This window comes from Podarcis filfolensis (genome assembly GCF_964270895.1).
Source record: "Podarcis filfolensis genome assembly, chromosome: 1".
In the NCBI taxonomy this organism is placed as follows: domain Eukaryota; kingdom Metazoa; phylum Chordata; class Lepidosauria; order Squamata; family Lacertidae; genus Podarcis; species Podarcis filfolensis.
The window spans coordinates 86,122,980-86,137,921 of NC_139604.1; the positions used below are offsets into that span (position 1 = coordinate 86,122,980).

Sequence of the window (14,942 nt, forward strand, 5' to 3'; positions counted from 1 at the left end):
AGATGTGGTGATGACCACCAACATGGATGGCTGAAAGTGAGTTAGACAAATTAATGGCGAATAAAGCTATCAGTGTCTACTAGGCATGACTGCTGCATACTATCTCCAGAATCAGATGCAGTGTGCTGGTTGCTGAGGAATAACAGCAGGAGAAGGCAATTGCACTTCTGTCCTGCATGTAAGCTTCAGGTTGGCCAATGGGAATGGGATGCTAGGCTAGACAGTCTTTTTGGTTTCATCCAGTAGGGCTCTTGCTATGTTCTGTTTCATTCACGTCAGATTCAGAGTTTGGAAGTATTTTATTTTTTCTAATTCAAATGGCCTTGAAAGTGACTCTGGCAATAGACAGAGTCAACCATGGGATTCCTTTATTAGTGACTTTTCAATGGTGATGTGTCTGTTTTAACCCCATAAGGTACATTTTATAGGAGCAAGTAACCAAGGAAGAATGAGTGATTTCTCACCATGTGCTGGTTTTTAAAAAATAAAAATTACGTTTTTCTCTTCCTTCTAAACTTACTATGGTGCATAATTATGCACCTATGTGTGTCTGTGTTTACCTTGTTTTACAAGGAGATCCTTTTAATAGAATCACAGAATTGTAGAGTTGGAAGGGACCAAAAAGGGTCATCTACTCTGACCCCCTGCAATGCAGGCCAGGAATCTGTAACCCAATGTGGGGCTCAAACCCACAACCCTTAGATTAAGAGTCTCATGCTCTACAAACTGAGCTATCCCAACTTTCTCCATATGCCCATAGTATGAGAAGAGTTTTACATTGGTGACAAGGGTAGGCCATCGTAGCTCTGGTTATGTTCATTACTACTACCTGTTTGGAAAGCCTTTTTTTAATGCTTCTGCCTGACACAACATCTTTTCTGAATGGTCTTCAGCTGTTAACCTTTTTTTTTTTTTAATGAATTGCTCTTGATCTTTGCTGGGTTGTTTTTAACCTTTTGTGAAAGCCACCTCGATTTAAAACCTGCTTCACAAGAGTCTAGCTCATCTCAAGTTGTTCTTTCTTTCCACAGTTCAAAGAACTGCACAAGGCTGGCAGGGATTTGATGATGCGCGATCAGACAGGCCAAACTGTTCTACATCATGCCGTCAAATCAGGGAGCAAGGAGATTGTCAAATACATAATTGAAAATGGTAAGCCAGACCAGAAAAGGCACTGGGTTGTTTTGTTGTGTTAGTTTCATAGGATGGCTGTGAGTGTTAGAATCAAATATCGGTGCAGTCCAGGAATTAAAGGTTGTGAATTTTCACATAGGTTCTCATCTTTAACTCTGAGTGCACTGTATGACCTTGTGCAGAGTCACTATTACTTTAGCCTCAGCTTTCCATCTGTAAAATGGGATCAACGATACTCTCCTTAATTGTCACTATAGTAAGTGGTACACTGGGTTGCACCAAGAACGTTGTACTACAGTTTTGACCCCACCAAGGAATTGAGAGTGGCTGTGTGCAAAAACGGGGGGGGGGGGAGGTTTTGAAAATAGGGAGGTATTTTCTTCCAAAATGGGTTTGCACTTAGAAGAACCTCGGTAGCCATTCATTAGAAAGGAAGGAGTCCTTCCACTGGGATGAAAAATACTGCATCTGCATACACACCAACACACATGCATGTCTCTGATTCACATCTGGCCTGCTTATCTGCCTGGTTTTCACTCTAGCTATCATCACCACCAGCAGCAGCAGTCCCTCTCATATGCCATAGGTAGCCTGGGATCCTACCCCAGGTCACCTTGCTGGCTTCCCTCTCCCTCTACCCCCAAATCTTCCAAAATCAAGATTTAAAAGCCCTCTCTCACATTTAGACCGCAAATAATGGCATCTTTTAAGGGCTGTGGTGGAGTGAATGCAAAAAAGTTCTGTAAACACTGCTCATTCGGAGTGCTATATAATTTATGGCTGAAGGAGATTAAAATGTTTGTTCACATAGGAAAACAGCTGTGGGGTTGATTTTCACAAAGGCTTTTGATGTCCATGAAAAAAATGTGCAGCCCCAACTCCTACATAGGGGCTCTGCCAGGCCGTAGTGGGAGAGTCGGCTCTGCTCTCCCATCTGCAGCGGAATGAATAAGGAGTGGTGTGGCTCATGTCAGGCAGTCTGGCTTCATTGCTTTGCTTTTGTCTCTTCCTCCCCAGCTCCTGTAGAGATCCTGGATGTTGCAGAAGAAGAAAAGTAAGCTCTGTTTTGGTTTTTAGTGTTCTGTTACTAGCAATAAGTGCCTGCTGCTGAAGGAGGCAGAAGGCTGGCTGTTTTTACATACCCCACCCATCTGTCTGGGTTTCCCCAGCCACTCTGGGCGGCTCCCATCATCATCATCATCATAGCAATAAAATATCAAACATTAAAAACTTCCCTAAACAGGGCTGCCTTCAAATGTCTTCTAAAAGTCAGGCAGTTGTTTATTTCCTTGACATCTGGTGGGAGGGCATTCCACAAGGCGGGCGCCACTACCAAGAAGGCCCTCTGCCTGGTTCCCTGTAACCTCACTTCTCACAGGGAGGGAGCCGCCAGAAGGCCCTTAGAGATAGACCTCAGTGTCGGGGCTGAATGATTGCTCACATCAAGATGGGAGAAGGGCTGAGGGGTGGCCAGGATGTCTCTCCCTGACACCCCAGCCCTCTGAGAGAAAATGGCTGGGCCTGGTGAAGCCAACATCCCCACCTCCTTGCATGGCACTCTGCCCACCTCTTGGTCTCACTAAGCCCAGACAGAGATTAATGCAATGAACTGGCTCCATCCAGGCCCTCTTCTGGAGCCCTTGGCTCTTTGGAGCAGGTAGGTTAAGCGTGGTTGTTGTTGATGCTGATCCCCCATTGTATTCTCTTCTCCTTCCAGCGGTGAGACCGTTTTGCACCAGGCTGCAGCCCTCCGCCAGCGTACCATCTGCCATTACATTGTGGAGGCTGGAGCTTCACTGATGAAAACTGATCTGCAGGTAAGAGCTTGAGCTAGGAGCTTACTGGGAATGGCTAGAGCAAAACCTTAGGGAGCAGCCTCTGTGCTTGGCAGGTGAAGTCTCCCATGGATATGTATTGCTTCAGGCCATTATATGCAACAGCAGCAACAACAAAGCAAACACTTCTTAGACATAGAGCAATAGCGTCCCAAGGAAAATAGCAGAGGTTAGTTGACTCCCTGATATGCTAGTTTTCTATGTATAGGGAGATATTCTTTTCTGGAGGGGGAAATGTAAATAAGCAAATGCACACAGTACTTCTATCATTTGCAACATGAAGTCCTGCAGTGTAGATTTACTTTGGGGCAGAGCAGTGGGGTGGAGGGACCTTCACTGATAGATTCTGCAAAACATGTAAACTGACCCTGAGATTTTTCTGGCCGAGAAGAGAATGGAGAATACAAAGCTAGAATGCTTACCTTTTGAGCCAAGGAAGAAAAGACATAATGTGCATTTGAATTGGAAGGTAGATCTGGGCTTGGGCTGGAGCTCAACAGCTTTGTAAAGAGTTAAATTTATCTCTTCTGCTGCCAGTGTTGCTTTTTCTATCTCGAAATGAGGGGCCAGAATGTCTCATTTCCCCTCTTTCTACTCCCTGAGGTCACTGCAAGGACAGTCTCACTGTAGACTTCTCCCTCTCTCCCAGCTGTAGACTATTAAGGCTCCTGCATGGGAGGGATACCATAGCAGGAAAGGCATACAAATGAGCAGCTCCACAGCAGTAGGGTAAACTTCTGCCCCCCATACACGAGTGGAGTATCGCTTGATGTCAGAGAGTCTGGGCACCTTAGAGTACAATGCACAAGATGCACTTTCGTCTCTGTGCCAGAATTCCTTCTTGATGGAGAAGGAATTGAGACTGTCCCTTGGTCCCAGTGCTCCCAGGGGCTGGCCAGCGGCAGACTAGAAGCAAACATGTATTCTCTGGCCAGTTGAGATGCCTTTCTGCCAGCCGGTTATTGTGACCCGAAGCTGAACAATAAGCCCAGCCAGTGGGGATGCTTCATGCCATGAAGCCAAAAGCTCCTGGGGCTTGTGAGTTCACCTGACCGAAGTCGATGCTAATGGAGCTATAAAAGCATTGGAGCGTTTCAGACAAGCAATAAAAACCCTTTGCCAACTGCGTGAAGTTGTTTTATAGCCAATTCTTGGCAACTCGCTTGCTCCCCTAACCTTTCGCCAATGGCTCAGGAATCAGGATGCAACCCAAGCAAAAGTGACTTTAGCTGGAAGCAGAACTTGAGCAGCCATGGAAATGGGAAAAAGAGGACCAAGGTGAGAGAGGAAGATGATATTTTGAGACTGGCCAGCATACTGAAGCTTATAGGGCTTTTTCACTGTGTGAAGTAAGAATGCCTCTTTCCCCCTGCTCCTAGAAATGGGTTCTGGCCCTCCAGCCAGCAGGGTTTGCATTTCTGAGACAGAACACACGTCTGGGTTGGTGACCCTCTCTTAATACGGCTTCCTGCATTTGCCACGGGAACAGCGCAGCCTGGCTACCATCGTGCCATAAGTTTCAACATGCCTACCTACTTTAATAAGGCATATGCTGGGAACCCATGCTGCTTCTCAAGCAGACAGAGGAAACTGCATTGTGTGAATTTATGAGCCCTCATTCTTTACCAATAGTACTAGCATGTCTTGAGCAGAGACTTGGTCCACGTTGCCCCCATCATCGAATTATGCGGCTGCAGGGGCAGTGGAGGGGAGGCGCCTTTGAAGTTCTGATTCCAAGCTTAAATGCTGCATGGTCAAGTAGAGAAGCTCTCTGCTTGTTTTCCTTGTTGCAAGAGAAAATCATCTCTCATTCAGCAAAACCTTTGGTGCTGGCAGTGGTACCTTGCACAGTGCTACAGCTATGTCTGCCTTCTCTTTTCTTGCATGTGAACCTGTGTCTCCGCTTTGTGGGGAAGGTTTGTGCATGACCTTTGCTCTGCCTTTGTCTCTCCATCCTTTTTTTGGGGGGGGGGAGGTGCCAGTGGAGCTTGTGCTTGTATTTACAACTCTGTGCGCACGTGTGTGTGTGTGTGTGTGTGTGAGAGAGAGAGAGAGAGAGAGAGAGAGAGAGAGAGAGAGAGAACCTCTGCATCTAAACCATTGTGCACCCCTGTGAAATATGGCCGGCGACTGTCTCTGGGTCCCTTCCTTCCTTGCTGCCTTCTCCCCACTGGGATGTGAGGGCCCAGCGTAGAAGTCCTGTCCTCTCCCACTTTCAATGGAGACGGCAGAGAGCCAGGTTTCCTTGGCCTTTCTCAGCAGCAGAGTTTGCTCTGCGCTGGTGGAGGGTGGGGGTAGTTAATGAGGGGAAGGGGGGGCAGAGGCTTGTGGAATGGGAGAGGGGGGGAGGGAGGGGGAGACATGGCTGAAAGCTGTTAACAGATTTGCTTTTTATGGAGTGTAGGAGTTCATTAGTGGACGCAGTCCAGATGGCTGCAATAAGTTCATGAAATGTGAGCCTCCGCAGGGACCAGGAGCTCTAGTAAGGCTGCTGGTGGGGGTGGGAGGTGGAGGAGATGGTATTTCAGGGCACTCCCCAGACACACACCTCACCCCAGCCCACCCCCACTCTTTTTGCTTGGATTATCCTGGCTTCTGCAGGCCAGGAAAATAAGCTGCCTATGGCAAGGTTTCATTGTACAACTGTGCAAGGCAATCACCGTTTTTCCTGTCAGTGCAATTGGTAGTGAGGATATTCAAACGCAGGCCTTTATTTTATTTTCCCAGCAACTGGGTTTGGGGGAAGGGGGGGGTGGCAGGAGCATGCAAACAGGTCCTTGAGGACTTATCTAGCTGTCAGCTGTTAATCTCCCAGAGATCCCTAAGCATTCCTTCCCAACATGCTCCTTTGGTTTCCAGTCTTGCCCCTCCTCCTCCTGCTCCTCCTTGAGGCAACACTCGACTTAATAGATCTCAGCCACAAACGTTTTTCTAAGGGCTCGGAGTCTTTTTCTGCTCATGCTTGCATTTGCACATAGATATTCCAGGCTAAGCCGTATGTCCCTCCAGAGGCCCATACCAGAGGCCCTCGCTTGCTTCTCTTAACTCGTGGGAAGTCCCTTCCTACAGACTCTTCCCTACCCCACCCCATGTGCAGAAAATTACACATAATGTCGCCAGGGCTTTAAGCAGTCGCCAAATGCTGCTCAGCCGTGATTGTGTTGTTTATAGTAGAATTTGGCTATCTGGTGTCACATCTTTGGGTAGTTTTAAAGCTCAGTAGAATATAACTTTTCTGAGCTTTATCATTACCTATGTATTTTAAAGCAGTCTTTGGCAGTCTTCTTCTTTGGCGATCACTTGTAGCCGAGTAAGATTGCCATCCGTGTTGTTCTGAGGACAGCAGAAATTGTAAAAAGGGGCTTCAAAGGGGGAGAAAGGATGAGATTTCTTCTCTCTCTCCCCCTCCACATCCTCTCCCACCCCAGAATATCACATTCCACTGTCCTTGGATACTTCTCTTAGTCTTTCCTAGTGTGTTCATGGCAGGGGAGGGGGACTGAATGAAGACCCACACATGCAATACCCCCCAAAAGCCAGATGTGCGCCTATGGGGATGATACGAAGCCTAAAAGTAAAAGCAGGGTCTCCCCAAATGCAATGTTTGTGGGTGGTTACTAAGGAGAGGACCCTTTTGGTGGTGATGCCCTGGCTGAGAGATGCTCACCCTAGGAAAGCTTGCCCGGCACCCACTTTGAGGCCATTTTGGCACCAGGCAAATACCTTACTTTTAAGTAAGAGCTCTTGAATATTTTTCATTCGTTTGATTCTCCAATTCTATGGTTGATCTTAGTGTTTAATATTTCATTGATGGTGCAAGTTGCTCAAATGGGGTAAATAAACAAATTCCTAAACACCTATATAAACAAGGGTGGGAATTCAAGCTTGCCTCTAAATCTTGCGATTGGGTAATACTCAGTTTAATGGCTCACAGCAGATATGCTGCCGAACAGGTTACTCTGAAGAGGAGATGAAGGCCCGCTGGTCATGTATTGTTCCACTAGGATTTTGGAAGCTCACTGGAGGTCCCTGGACCAATCACTGCTTCTCCTTCACAGGGCAGTTGTGAGGATAGAATCAGGGGTGGGGGTGGGGAGCAGGGAGGATGCCAATATGAGCCCCTTGGAGGAAAGGTGGGGCACAAATGCAGTAGATAAGTAAATTAAAATAAATAACTTGCTGTTGCCTTTTGTTTTCCCCCTTGCAGGGAGACACACCCAAGCACAGAGCTGAGAAGGCAAATGACCCTGACCTGGCTGCCTACCTCGAAAACCGTCAGCACTACCAGATGATCCAGCGGGAGGACCAGGAGACAGCCGTGTAGTGCTCAGAGCATGCCTTATCCCTGCCTTGGGGAACAGGAGTAGAGTGGCACAGGAGCCTGGCCAGCCTTTCCTTGAATATCCAGCATGGAGAGGATTGGGGGCTTGGTTTGGGCTTGGCCATGGCACTGTTATTTGTGTAGTGGGTGTTGAGCAGCGCTGACTCCACGTTCCCCACCACCACATTCCATGGATGGGCTCTGCTGCCTAATGCTCCCTTCCTGTCTGCCTCCAGCTCCTACAGAGGGCCCTGCTCTCCCTCGAAGCACTGGGAAGGAAGACCTTGGTGTCTTCCAACCACTGTCGGAGGCCCTCTTGGGGGTCCCTGCCACCTGGCACGCCAGGTCTCCAAGGGGCAGAGTCCCTGCTGTTTTAGAGTCCCCACACTTTCTCCAGCAACGGGTCCTGCCTTTCTCAGTAGTGTGACCAAGAGCTGTGCCCATTGCCCTGGTGATAATATCCTGTTACTGGAAAGTTGCTGCCACAGTTCTTGAGACAAGGCAGAACGTAGGGATGGAAATGCTGGCGGTGTATTGCACCCCTGCCATCCGCACATCACTGGGTTCCGTTGCTGGTGTGAACCTTGGGTGGCAGCCACAGTGGCAAGCAGCCAGACTACTCGCAAAAATAGTCATGGGCCAGTCTTGCAGCCTCAGCACAACATATCCTCCCCATCTGCCCTTTCCCCACCCCCCTTGCCCTTTGGCCCCATACTGTATGTCCCACCTGTAAGGGGTGCCTATGTAACAGGATGAGAGTGCCTGGTATGTCCAGGGAGGACCACACCACATGCATTCATCCCTCTCTGCAAGTAAGAGCAAGCTGCTCCAAGCTGACTTTTGAGTCTGCTGCACTAGAAATTTTGAAGAAGAAGAAAGTGCCTCCTTCCAATCTTTCCTACTTTTTTGTTTGGTTGGGGGGGTTTTTTTGCCTCCATTCTTACATGCTGCTTTCTCTCTCCCTTTCACACTTCGTGATCGAGGAGACAGCAACTTGTTGTGAATGTGTGTGAAGCATGTTAAGGTTTGCTGAGAGGGGCGCTCAAAGCCCACCCTGAATAGGCCATCAGCTCTTATCACCAGTAGGAACTAAGGGCTTTTGCTATAGGGTTCCCTTTTCAGTATAGGGTGATAGCCGTAACTGTATCATACATTGCAGGATAGAGAAGCAAGTGCATCAGCCAGTGGTAATAGCACACTATCCATTTGTCGAGGGACCAGTCGCTAGTGGTAAGGGATGGAACTGTCCACCTCCCCAGTTCCTTTTCTGAACAAGAATAGTCATCACAATTTATTCCTTGATCCAGCCTAGGCATACACATGCACACCTTCAACTTCCCCTGCAGTCCCACTGCCAAGACTTGCCCTGAATTATTGTAATTTGGTATCCATACCCTTTATGATATTCAGGAATCTTCAGCACTATTGCAAGCTGATCTGGGGTTTTTTATGCCAAGAAATTTATTTATCCAGGTCTCTCCAGCATATCTATCTATATGCACAAAAAGGCAGTCACCTAATGTTGAAGGGACTCATTCCTCAACATGCTCTGGCAATGGATTCTGGGAGTCTTGCTTCCAGCCCTGTGGTTTCTCCAGAGTCTTCTGGATCACTTGCATTTAACCAGTTGCATGTCTCTAGCTGCAATAAAGCTAATTTGTCATCCTTGAAATACATTGAGCAGGTAGCCAAGAGCGGGAGCAAAAACAACAGAGACGCCCAGCTGACTTTTAGTAGGGCAGTTTGCAATCCTATAAACAGGCAGTCCTGTCAGAAGTTTAGGGAGCTGAGAGCTCTGCTTAGTCTAAGGGAAAGCAGGCTAGCAGTGGATGAAATTTGTTTTATGTAAGTTTAAATCTCTAGTTTGCAGCAAGAACACTTAGCCTCAGTGAGGCTGCAAGCTGTGTTCTGTGTTCTGATGGTTTTCTATGGGATAATGACAAGATTGGAAAGCAGAAGAGCACTGAGCAATAGGGGTTTGCAAAAGAAGCATTTGCTCAGTGTTCCCCCCCTTCTCTTTTTTGCATTCGTGCATCTTAGACGGCATAGGAGTCATGGACAAGCTGGTGGGTAAAGGAAGTCTGCACACAAACGTAATCTTTGTTTACTATAGATGCAAGGGGTTTGAATTTGGGGGAAAGAACCGCAAAGGCCTGTTACGTTTCGGAAGAATCAGGAAGATTAGGAGCTTGCTATGTCTCTCCAGCTATCCTCTGTTAGGAAATAACTTGCATCTGCCTGGAAACCTATCCTCCTCCAAGACTGACTTTCCTTTCTGTACCTAATGCTCCTGTCTATGATTAGAAGCATTGACAATCCTCAACAGCCCCTGAGGCTTAGAACATGCCCATGTGTTTGTTTGAATCCACATTCCCACCTAGCGGTGTTCTTCTTCCCATCCAGATGTGGCCACACCCAAACACAGCACTCTGGGCCCAGTTCCCAGGTGAACCGTGGACTTGGCCTAAATCAGACATCCATTCAGATACTCTTATATCTGTGGCACACACTATATTTCCCTGCCTTCCTCTCTAGAGCTATGGCAAAACACCCAAGGCTCTTCTGGCAATTAGTGCCAGGGCGCAGCCAAGCTTCCTGCCTGGATCAGCCATGTCTTTCGGCCGAGCCAGTAATGGATCTTGCAGGTGAGGTGGAAGAGAAGTTTCTGACACCGCAGAAAGTCACATAGGGCCCTCCCCCTTCCGAGCTACGTCAGGGCTCATGCTTTGGTCGTCTTAAATTGTGAAAAGTGGTCTTCTATAGCTGGATGTACAGGAGAGCCCCCTGGAAGCATTCATATCCCACAAGCCTGCCGTCTCTCCTTCTCTCCTTTTATATGTATTCTTAAACTTTGTACAGGTAGTTCCAAAGCACACTGTTCCCCCCGTTTCCTCTGTATGTGTGTTTGTGCACGCGTGCGTGTCCTAAGCCGAGTTGCTGTGCAATTCAAATCTTGGCTTGTTTTACTTCCAAGGGGGAGGAATGTGTTTGAGGGTGGATCTTCTTTTTTTCCTCCCCTGTGCAATACCTACTTCCTGTCTCCTAGATTCAGACTATTAGGACACTTTTGATGGACTGTATTATTATTATTTTTGTAACTGTATTGGAAGCGTGTGCTTCCGTTGGCTTTTCTCTGACAGTTTAAATGTTTTGTTGGGTTTTGCCATTAAAATATAAGGATGGACATTTTACTTCTTCTCCCTCTTTCTGCCTGCGGTGGGTGGGGTTTATAATAGACAAGGTCTTCTGTGCCCCAAGAAAACCCGGTGTTATGTCCCTTTTGTGAACAGGGGCTCCCCACATACATTGACGTACACACTGTTTGGAATGGCTTCTAAGCCCTAAGTATTAGTAATAATAATAATTTTATTATTTATACCACGCCCATCTGGCTGGGTTTTCCCAGCCACTCTGGGGAAGTGGAAACAGCAGATCAGATTGCCCAGCTTCCTTTAGTTTCCTTGTCTCTCTGTACCTGTTGTAGGTATTGTAAGCTTAGGATGTGGAACTGCTGGCAGGTTCTCAAATCTTTTTCTGCCATGTATTCCAACCCATGGGCCATGTTCAAATATCACAGTAAGTTGTAAACTATGGCTTACCCCACAGGCCTGCTTTGTTCCTCACTGCTGGCATGTGGAAGAAACAAACCATTATTCCTGACGTATGGTTATGTCAGAACCAGGAATTGCAGTTTCTTTTGCTCCAGACAAACCACAATGATAAGCCAAAGTTTGTTCTTAACTGTTGTGGTTTGTCTGAGCAAAAAGCAAACTATGGTTCCTGGTTCAGTCAGATGCAGTGCTAACCCCAAGCATCATGGTTTGTTTCTTCCGTGCACTGCCAGGGAGGAGCAAAGTGGGCACGATTTGCTTTTGCACCATAAACCATGGCTGATAGCTTACTGTGACATGCAGCTTCCACCTATGTGTTGTGAGAATGACAGTTGTGGACAATGTGACATCACAGTGCCCGTGTACAGTGGTACCTCGGGTTACATATGCTTCAGGTTACATACGCTTCAGGTTACAGACTCCGCTAACCCAGAAATAGTGCTTCAGGTTAAGAACTTTGCTTCAGGATAAGAACAGAAATTGGGCTCCGGCGGCGCAGCAGCAGCAGGAAGCCCCTTTAGCTAAAGTGGTGCTTCAGGTTAAGAACAGTTTCAGGTTAAGAATGGACCTCCGGAACGAATTAAGTACTTAACCCGAGGTACCACTGTACATTTATGTTTCCGTCCCACTGTCTATGCCATTGCAGGTAGCAGTTTCTTAACACATTACTGTGCATTGAAATGCACACTTGGGAAGCTGTTGTCATATTGCATCATATAAACCTCATGCAGCTTCCTGGAACAGTTGTCATCTTAACATGTTGTTGCAAAAAAACAGTCTTGGGGAAACTTTTTAAACATTACAATTTATTGTGGTATGCACTCAGTAGACAAACAACCTACTTCATTTGAGAGGGAAGGGTTTCCTTGTGAAATAAAAGCAGACCTCACCATCAGAAAAAGAACCTCTCAAGAAGGTATGAATATTGAACAGGATTAGAAGAAAGATGTTTTGTCCAGGAATGAAGAGCCTTTCCAGCTGCAAGCAACACTACATCCAAAAATACATACCCTTTCACACATGCATCTTTCCCTCCTCTTTAGTTCACACTTATTTCTAGCAGGGTTTACGTCCATGTAAATGTAGTTTTAGATTGCAGCTGCAATCTGGCATGAAGAACAGTGGAGAATTCCCTGCTTAACTGAGGTGATCAGCTTTGCGCCTGAAGTATAGGGCAGGGACTCCCAGAAGGCTGCATCATCAATTTTATTCTGGCAGGGGGGTAGCAGGCTCCTACGAGGGAGCTTGCACACATGAATCAGACTTTCCTTTTTCATTTGCAGTAGATTTTCTTTTTCATAATATAGCTTGGAATTTTTAATCAATGTTTATTTTGGAGCTCCTCAAAAGAACTCTTTGGCATTCACTACCCTGCCCATAAATTGCCTGGTCATATCTCCTAAAAGGATATGCGGTTTCAAACTTAAGACTGAGGTCTGATTGTAATTCTGCTCCCAGCTTAGCTTGCTGACTCATATTTGGGGGGAATATCTCATTTCCACCTCCTTTTTAACAGTTTCCCTCTCCATAATTCTCAATATTTTGGGGGGAGATTTTGGATCCAAATGCATCCAAATGCTCCATAGCAAGGATGGCTGCTCTGTACTAGTGCTGTGCATTCAGTAAAATTCTGGGGAACCTACCAGACTACATATTTCGTTAGTAATACATGGCATTTGAACATACCTTAAAATGCAGGACTTTAAAAAGCTTCTGCAAACTAATCATGGGGAAAAGACATTTATTGTAATGTAGCAGTTACCTTTTCTCCTTTGGACAGCCAGAAGATGTCCAATTTAGTTCTTCACTCTAACCTTTGAAATTGCCTGTGTGTACTAAGATCCCTTGGGTGTTTTCCACTTAAGTGCTTCAGATGATGCCATTCCATGCAAAAGGTAGCAGTAGGACTATGTGTGTAGTTGTGCACAACATACCTGCCCACGCAGTTCCAAGAGCACAGTTGAAGAAGAAGAGTTTGGATTTGATATCTGCTTTATCACTACCCTAAGGAGTCTCAAAGCGGCTAACAATCTCCTTTCCCTTCCTCCCCCACAACAAACACTGTGAGGTGAGTGAGGCTGAGAGACGTCAGAGAAGTGTGACTAGCCCAAGGTCACCCAGCAGCTGCATGTGGAGGAGCAGGAAAGCGAACCCGGTTCACCAGATTACGAGTCCACAGTTGTAAGCTATGCCATTGGGGGGGGGGGAGGTCTACATATTTTAGTGCCTAAAACTCCATATCTTTTGATTTCACCATGTTTCTTCTTAGCAAGTCCCAGGTTAGAACCACTAAACACTTTCTAATAGCTTGGGTACAATTCTAGCTAGAATTCTGTTCTCGTAGGATTACAGCTATCACATGCTACTGAGAAGGGTATCAGTCTTCAAAAGTGGCATTGCATTCATACGGCTTCCCATGGCCTTTAGGAAACTGTGCAATTGTGCGAGGAAGACTCCTGCAATTTGTAGACAAGCAGAGAGGAGTGGGGGGGGGGGAGGCAACAGACAAAGCCAAGCAAATCAAAAGTACAAGGCCATGCTTTCATGTGCCAAGTACATCTGTGTGCAGCAGAGCCTAGCCTGGATGTATATCCTGCCAGCACCTTAATTAACCAGGAAAACTTGCCATAAATGAATGACAGCATGCACAAGAGAGCTAGTGTTCAGACCTATGTTTTTCTTCCCATCCAGAATACAAAAGACCAAGCCAAGGCTTTTTACACCCTGAGCACACTGTCACACTTCCACTAAGATATTCACATTTTGACAAACAGGCAGTTTGCTCTTGAAGCAAACGGGCAGTGTGATCTTGGCTGATCTTTCCCCACCCTTCTACCACTGTGATCCTACTCCACTTTTGAAGAAACCTGGACATGGGTTTGTGTTCTCCAAGAAAACAATAGCCTGGACCTCCATGGCTACTTCTCTGCAGCTCCACTTTTCTTTCAGAAACTTTCATGTTCAAAGATGGCATCACCCATCCATGAATGCCTTTTCAGTTATGCAGCAAAAGGTAAAGGACCCCTGGACAATTAAGTCCAGTTGAATTCGACTATGGGGTGTGGCGGTCATCTCCACTTTCAGGCTGTCTGCAGACAGCTCTTCCAAGCCCCGGACCACTTACCACTTTCAATGTTGCTATTTCATTAAGAGGATGTCATTTTCTCCTAACCATAATAGCTCTCTTCAAAAAATACATTTTAGCTTTCCTAAGTTGATCAGTAGAGTTCCTCAAAATTTGCAGATATCAACAGCACTAGCAAGAGAGAGAAAATTCATTGAGTGCTTAGTTTTGCTTCATGTATACTCATCACTAAAGAACCATATGAAGCTATTTATCCCCATTCAGCAAAGGAGAAACAGACTTCTCTGCATGGTGCAGGTGTGCTTAAGAATGAATTCATGCCCCGCATCAGCCTTACTGTATGCTCATTAGGGTCCCACTGAACTTGCCAAATACTACTACTGCTATGCTTTTTTCTTCGTCTCCCAAGATTTGGTTTGCACTGTAAGGGTTGCCATTTCAAGCGGCACAAAAAAACATTCATGCCAGAGGCAGGGGACTACCACTTTTTCCATGCCCATTTGCAATTCTTGTTTCTCTGATCTGCTGGAGCGAGAAATTTATTCTTGTTGCTCAGGCAACTGAGCCAGTATTCCATACTTTGCCACGCAGCTTCAGCAGTTTCGTTGCTTGCCAGTGCGGCATAACAAGACTTTTTACACCAGCCCAGTTCCACGATTTGCATCTTTGGATGTGCATGGGGAGATATGCCACCATTCAAAGCCACCGCTTGTTATGCACATTAAGTGTCTGAGGCTCAGGACTGGGGAACCAGTGGCCCTCCAGTAGTTGTTGGAAAACAGCTCCTATCATCCATGACCATTGACTATGCTGGCCTTTGCTGATGGCAGCTTGGAGTCCAAAACATCTGGATGAGATCATTTTGGCTATCCCTACAACAACCGGACAAAGGGACACGGGTGGCACTGTGGGTTAAACCACAGAGCCTAGGACTTGCCGATCAGAAGGTCAGCGGT

The 14,942-nt window shown here is 46.5% G+C and overlaps 1 protein-coding gene across 14 annotated transcripts in view; it reads left to right on the plus strand.

The window, feature by feature from the left end:
- Window positions 1–10,481, plus strand: part of DGKZ (diacylglycerol kinase zeta) — a 135,877-nt gene extending 125,396 nt beyond the window's left edge. For all 14 annotated transcript variants that reach the window (XM_083601403.1, XM_083601401.1, XM_083601407.1 and 11 more), the window contains 4 exons: window positions 1,032–1,152; window positions 2,152–2,188; window positions 2,852–2,951; window positions 7,177–10,481. In XM_083601403.1, coding sequence (XP_083457529.1) covers window positions 1,032–1,152; window positions 2,152–2,188; window positions 2,852–2,951; window positions 7,177–7,293 — 375 coding nt within the window. In that variant the 3' untranslated portion in view covers window positions 7,294–10,481. The remainder of the gene's footprint in view (window positions 1–1,031; window positions 1,153–2,151; window positions 2,189–2,851; window positions 2,952–7,176) is intronic.
- Window positions 10,482–14,942: the final 4,461 nt, after the last annotated feature.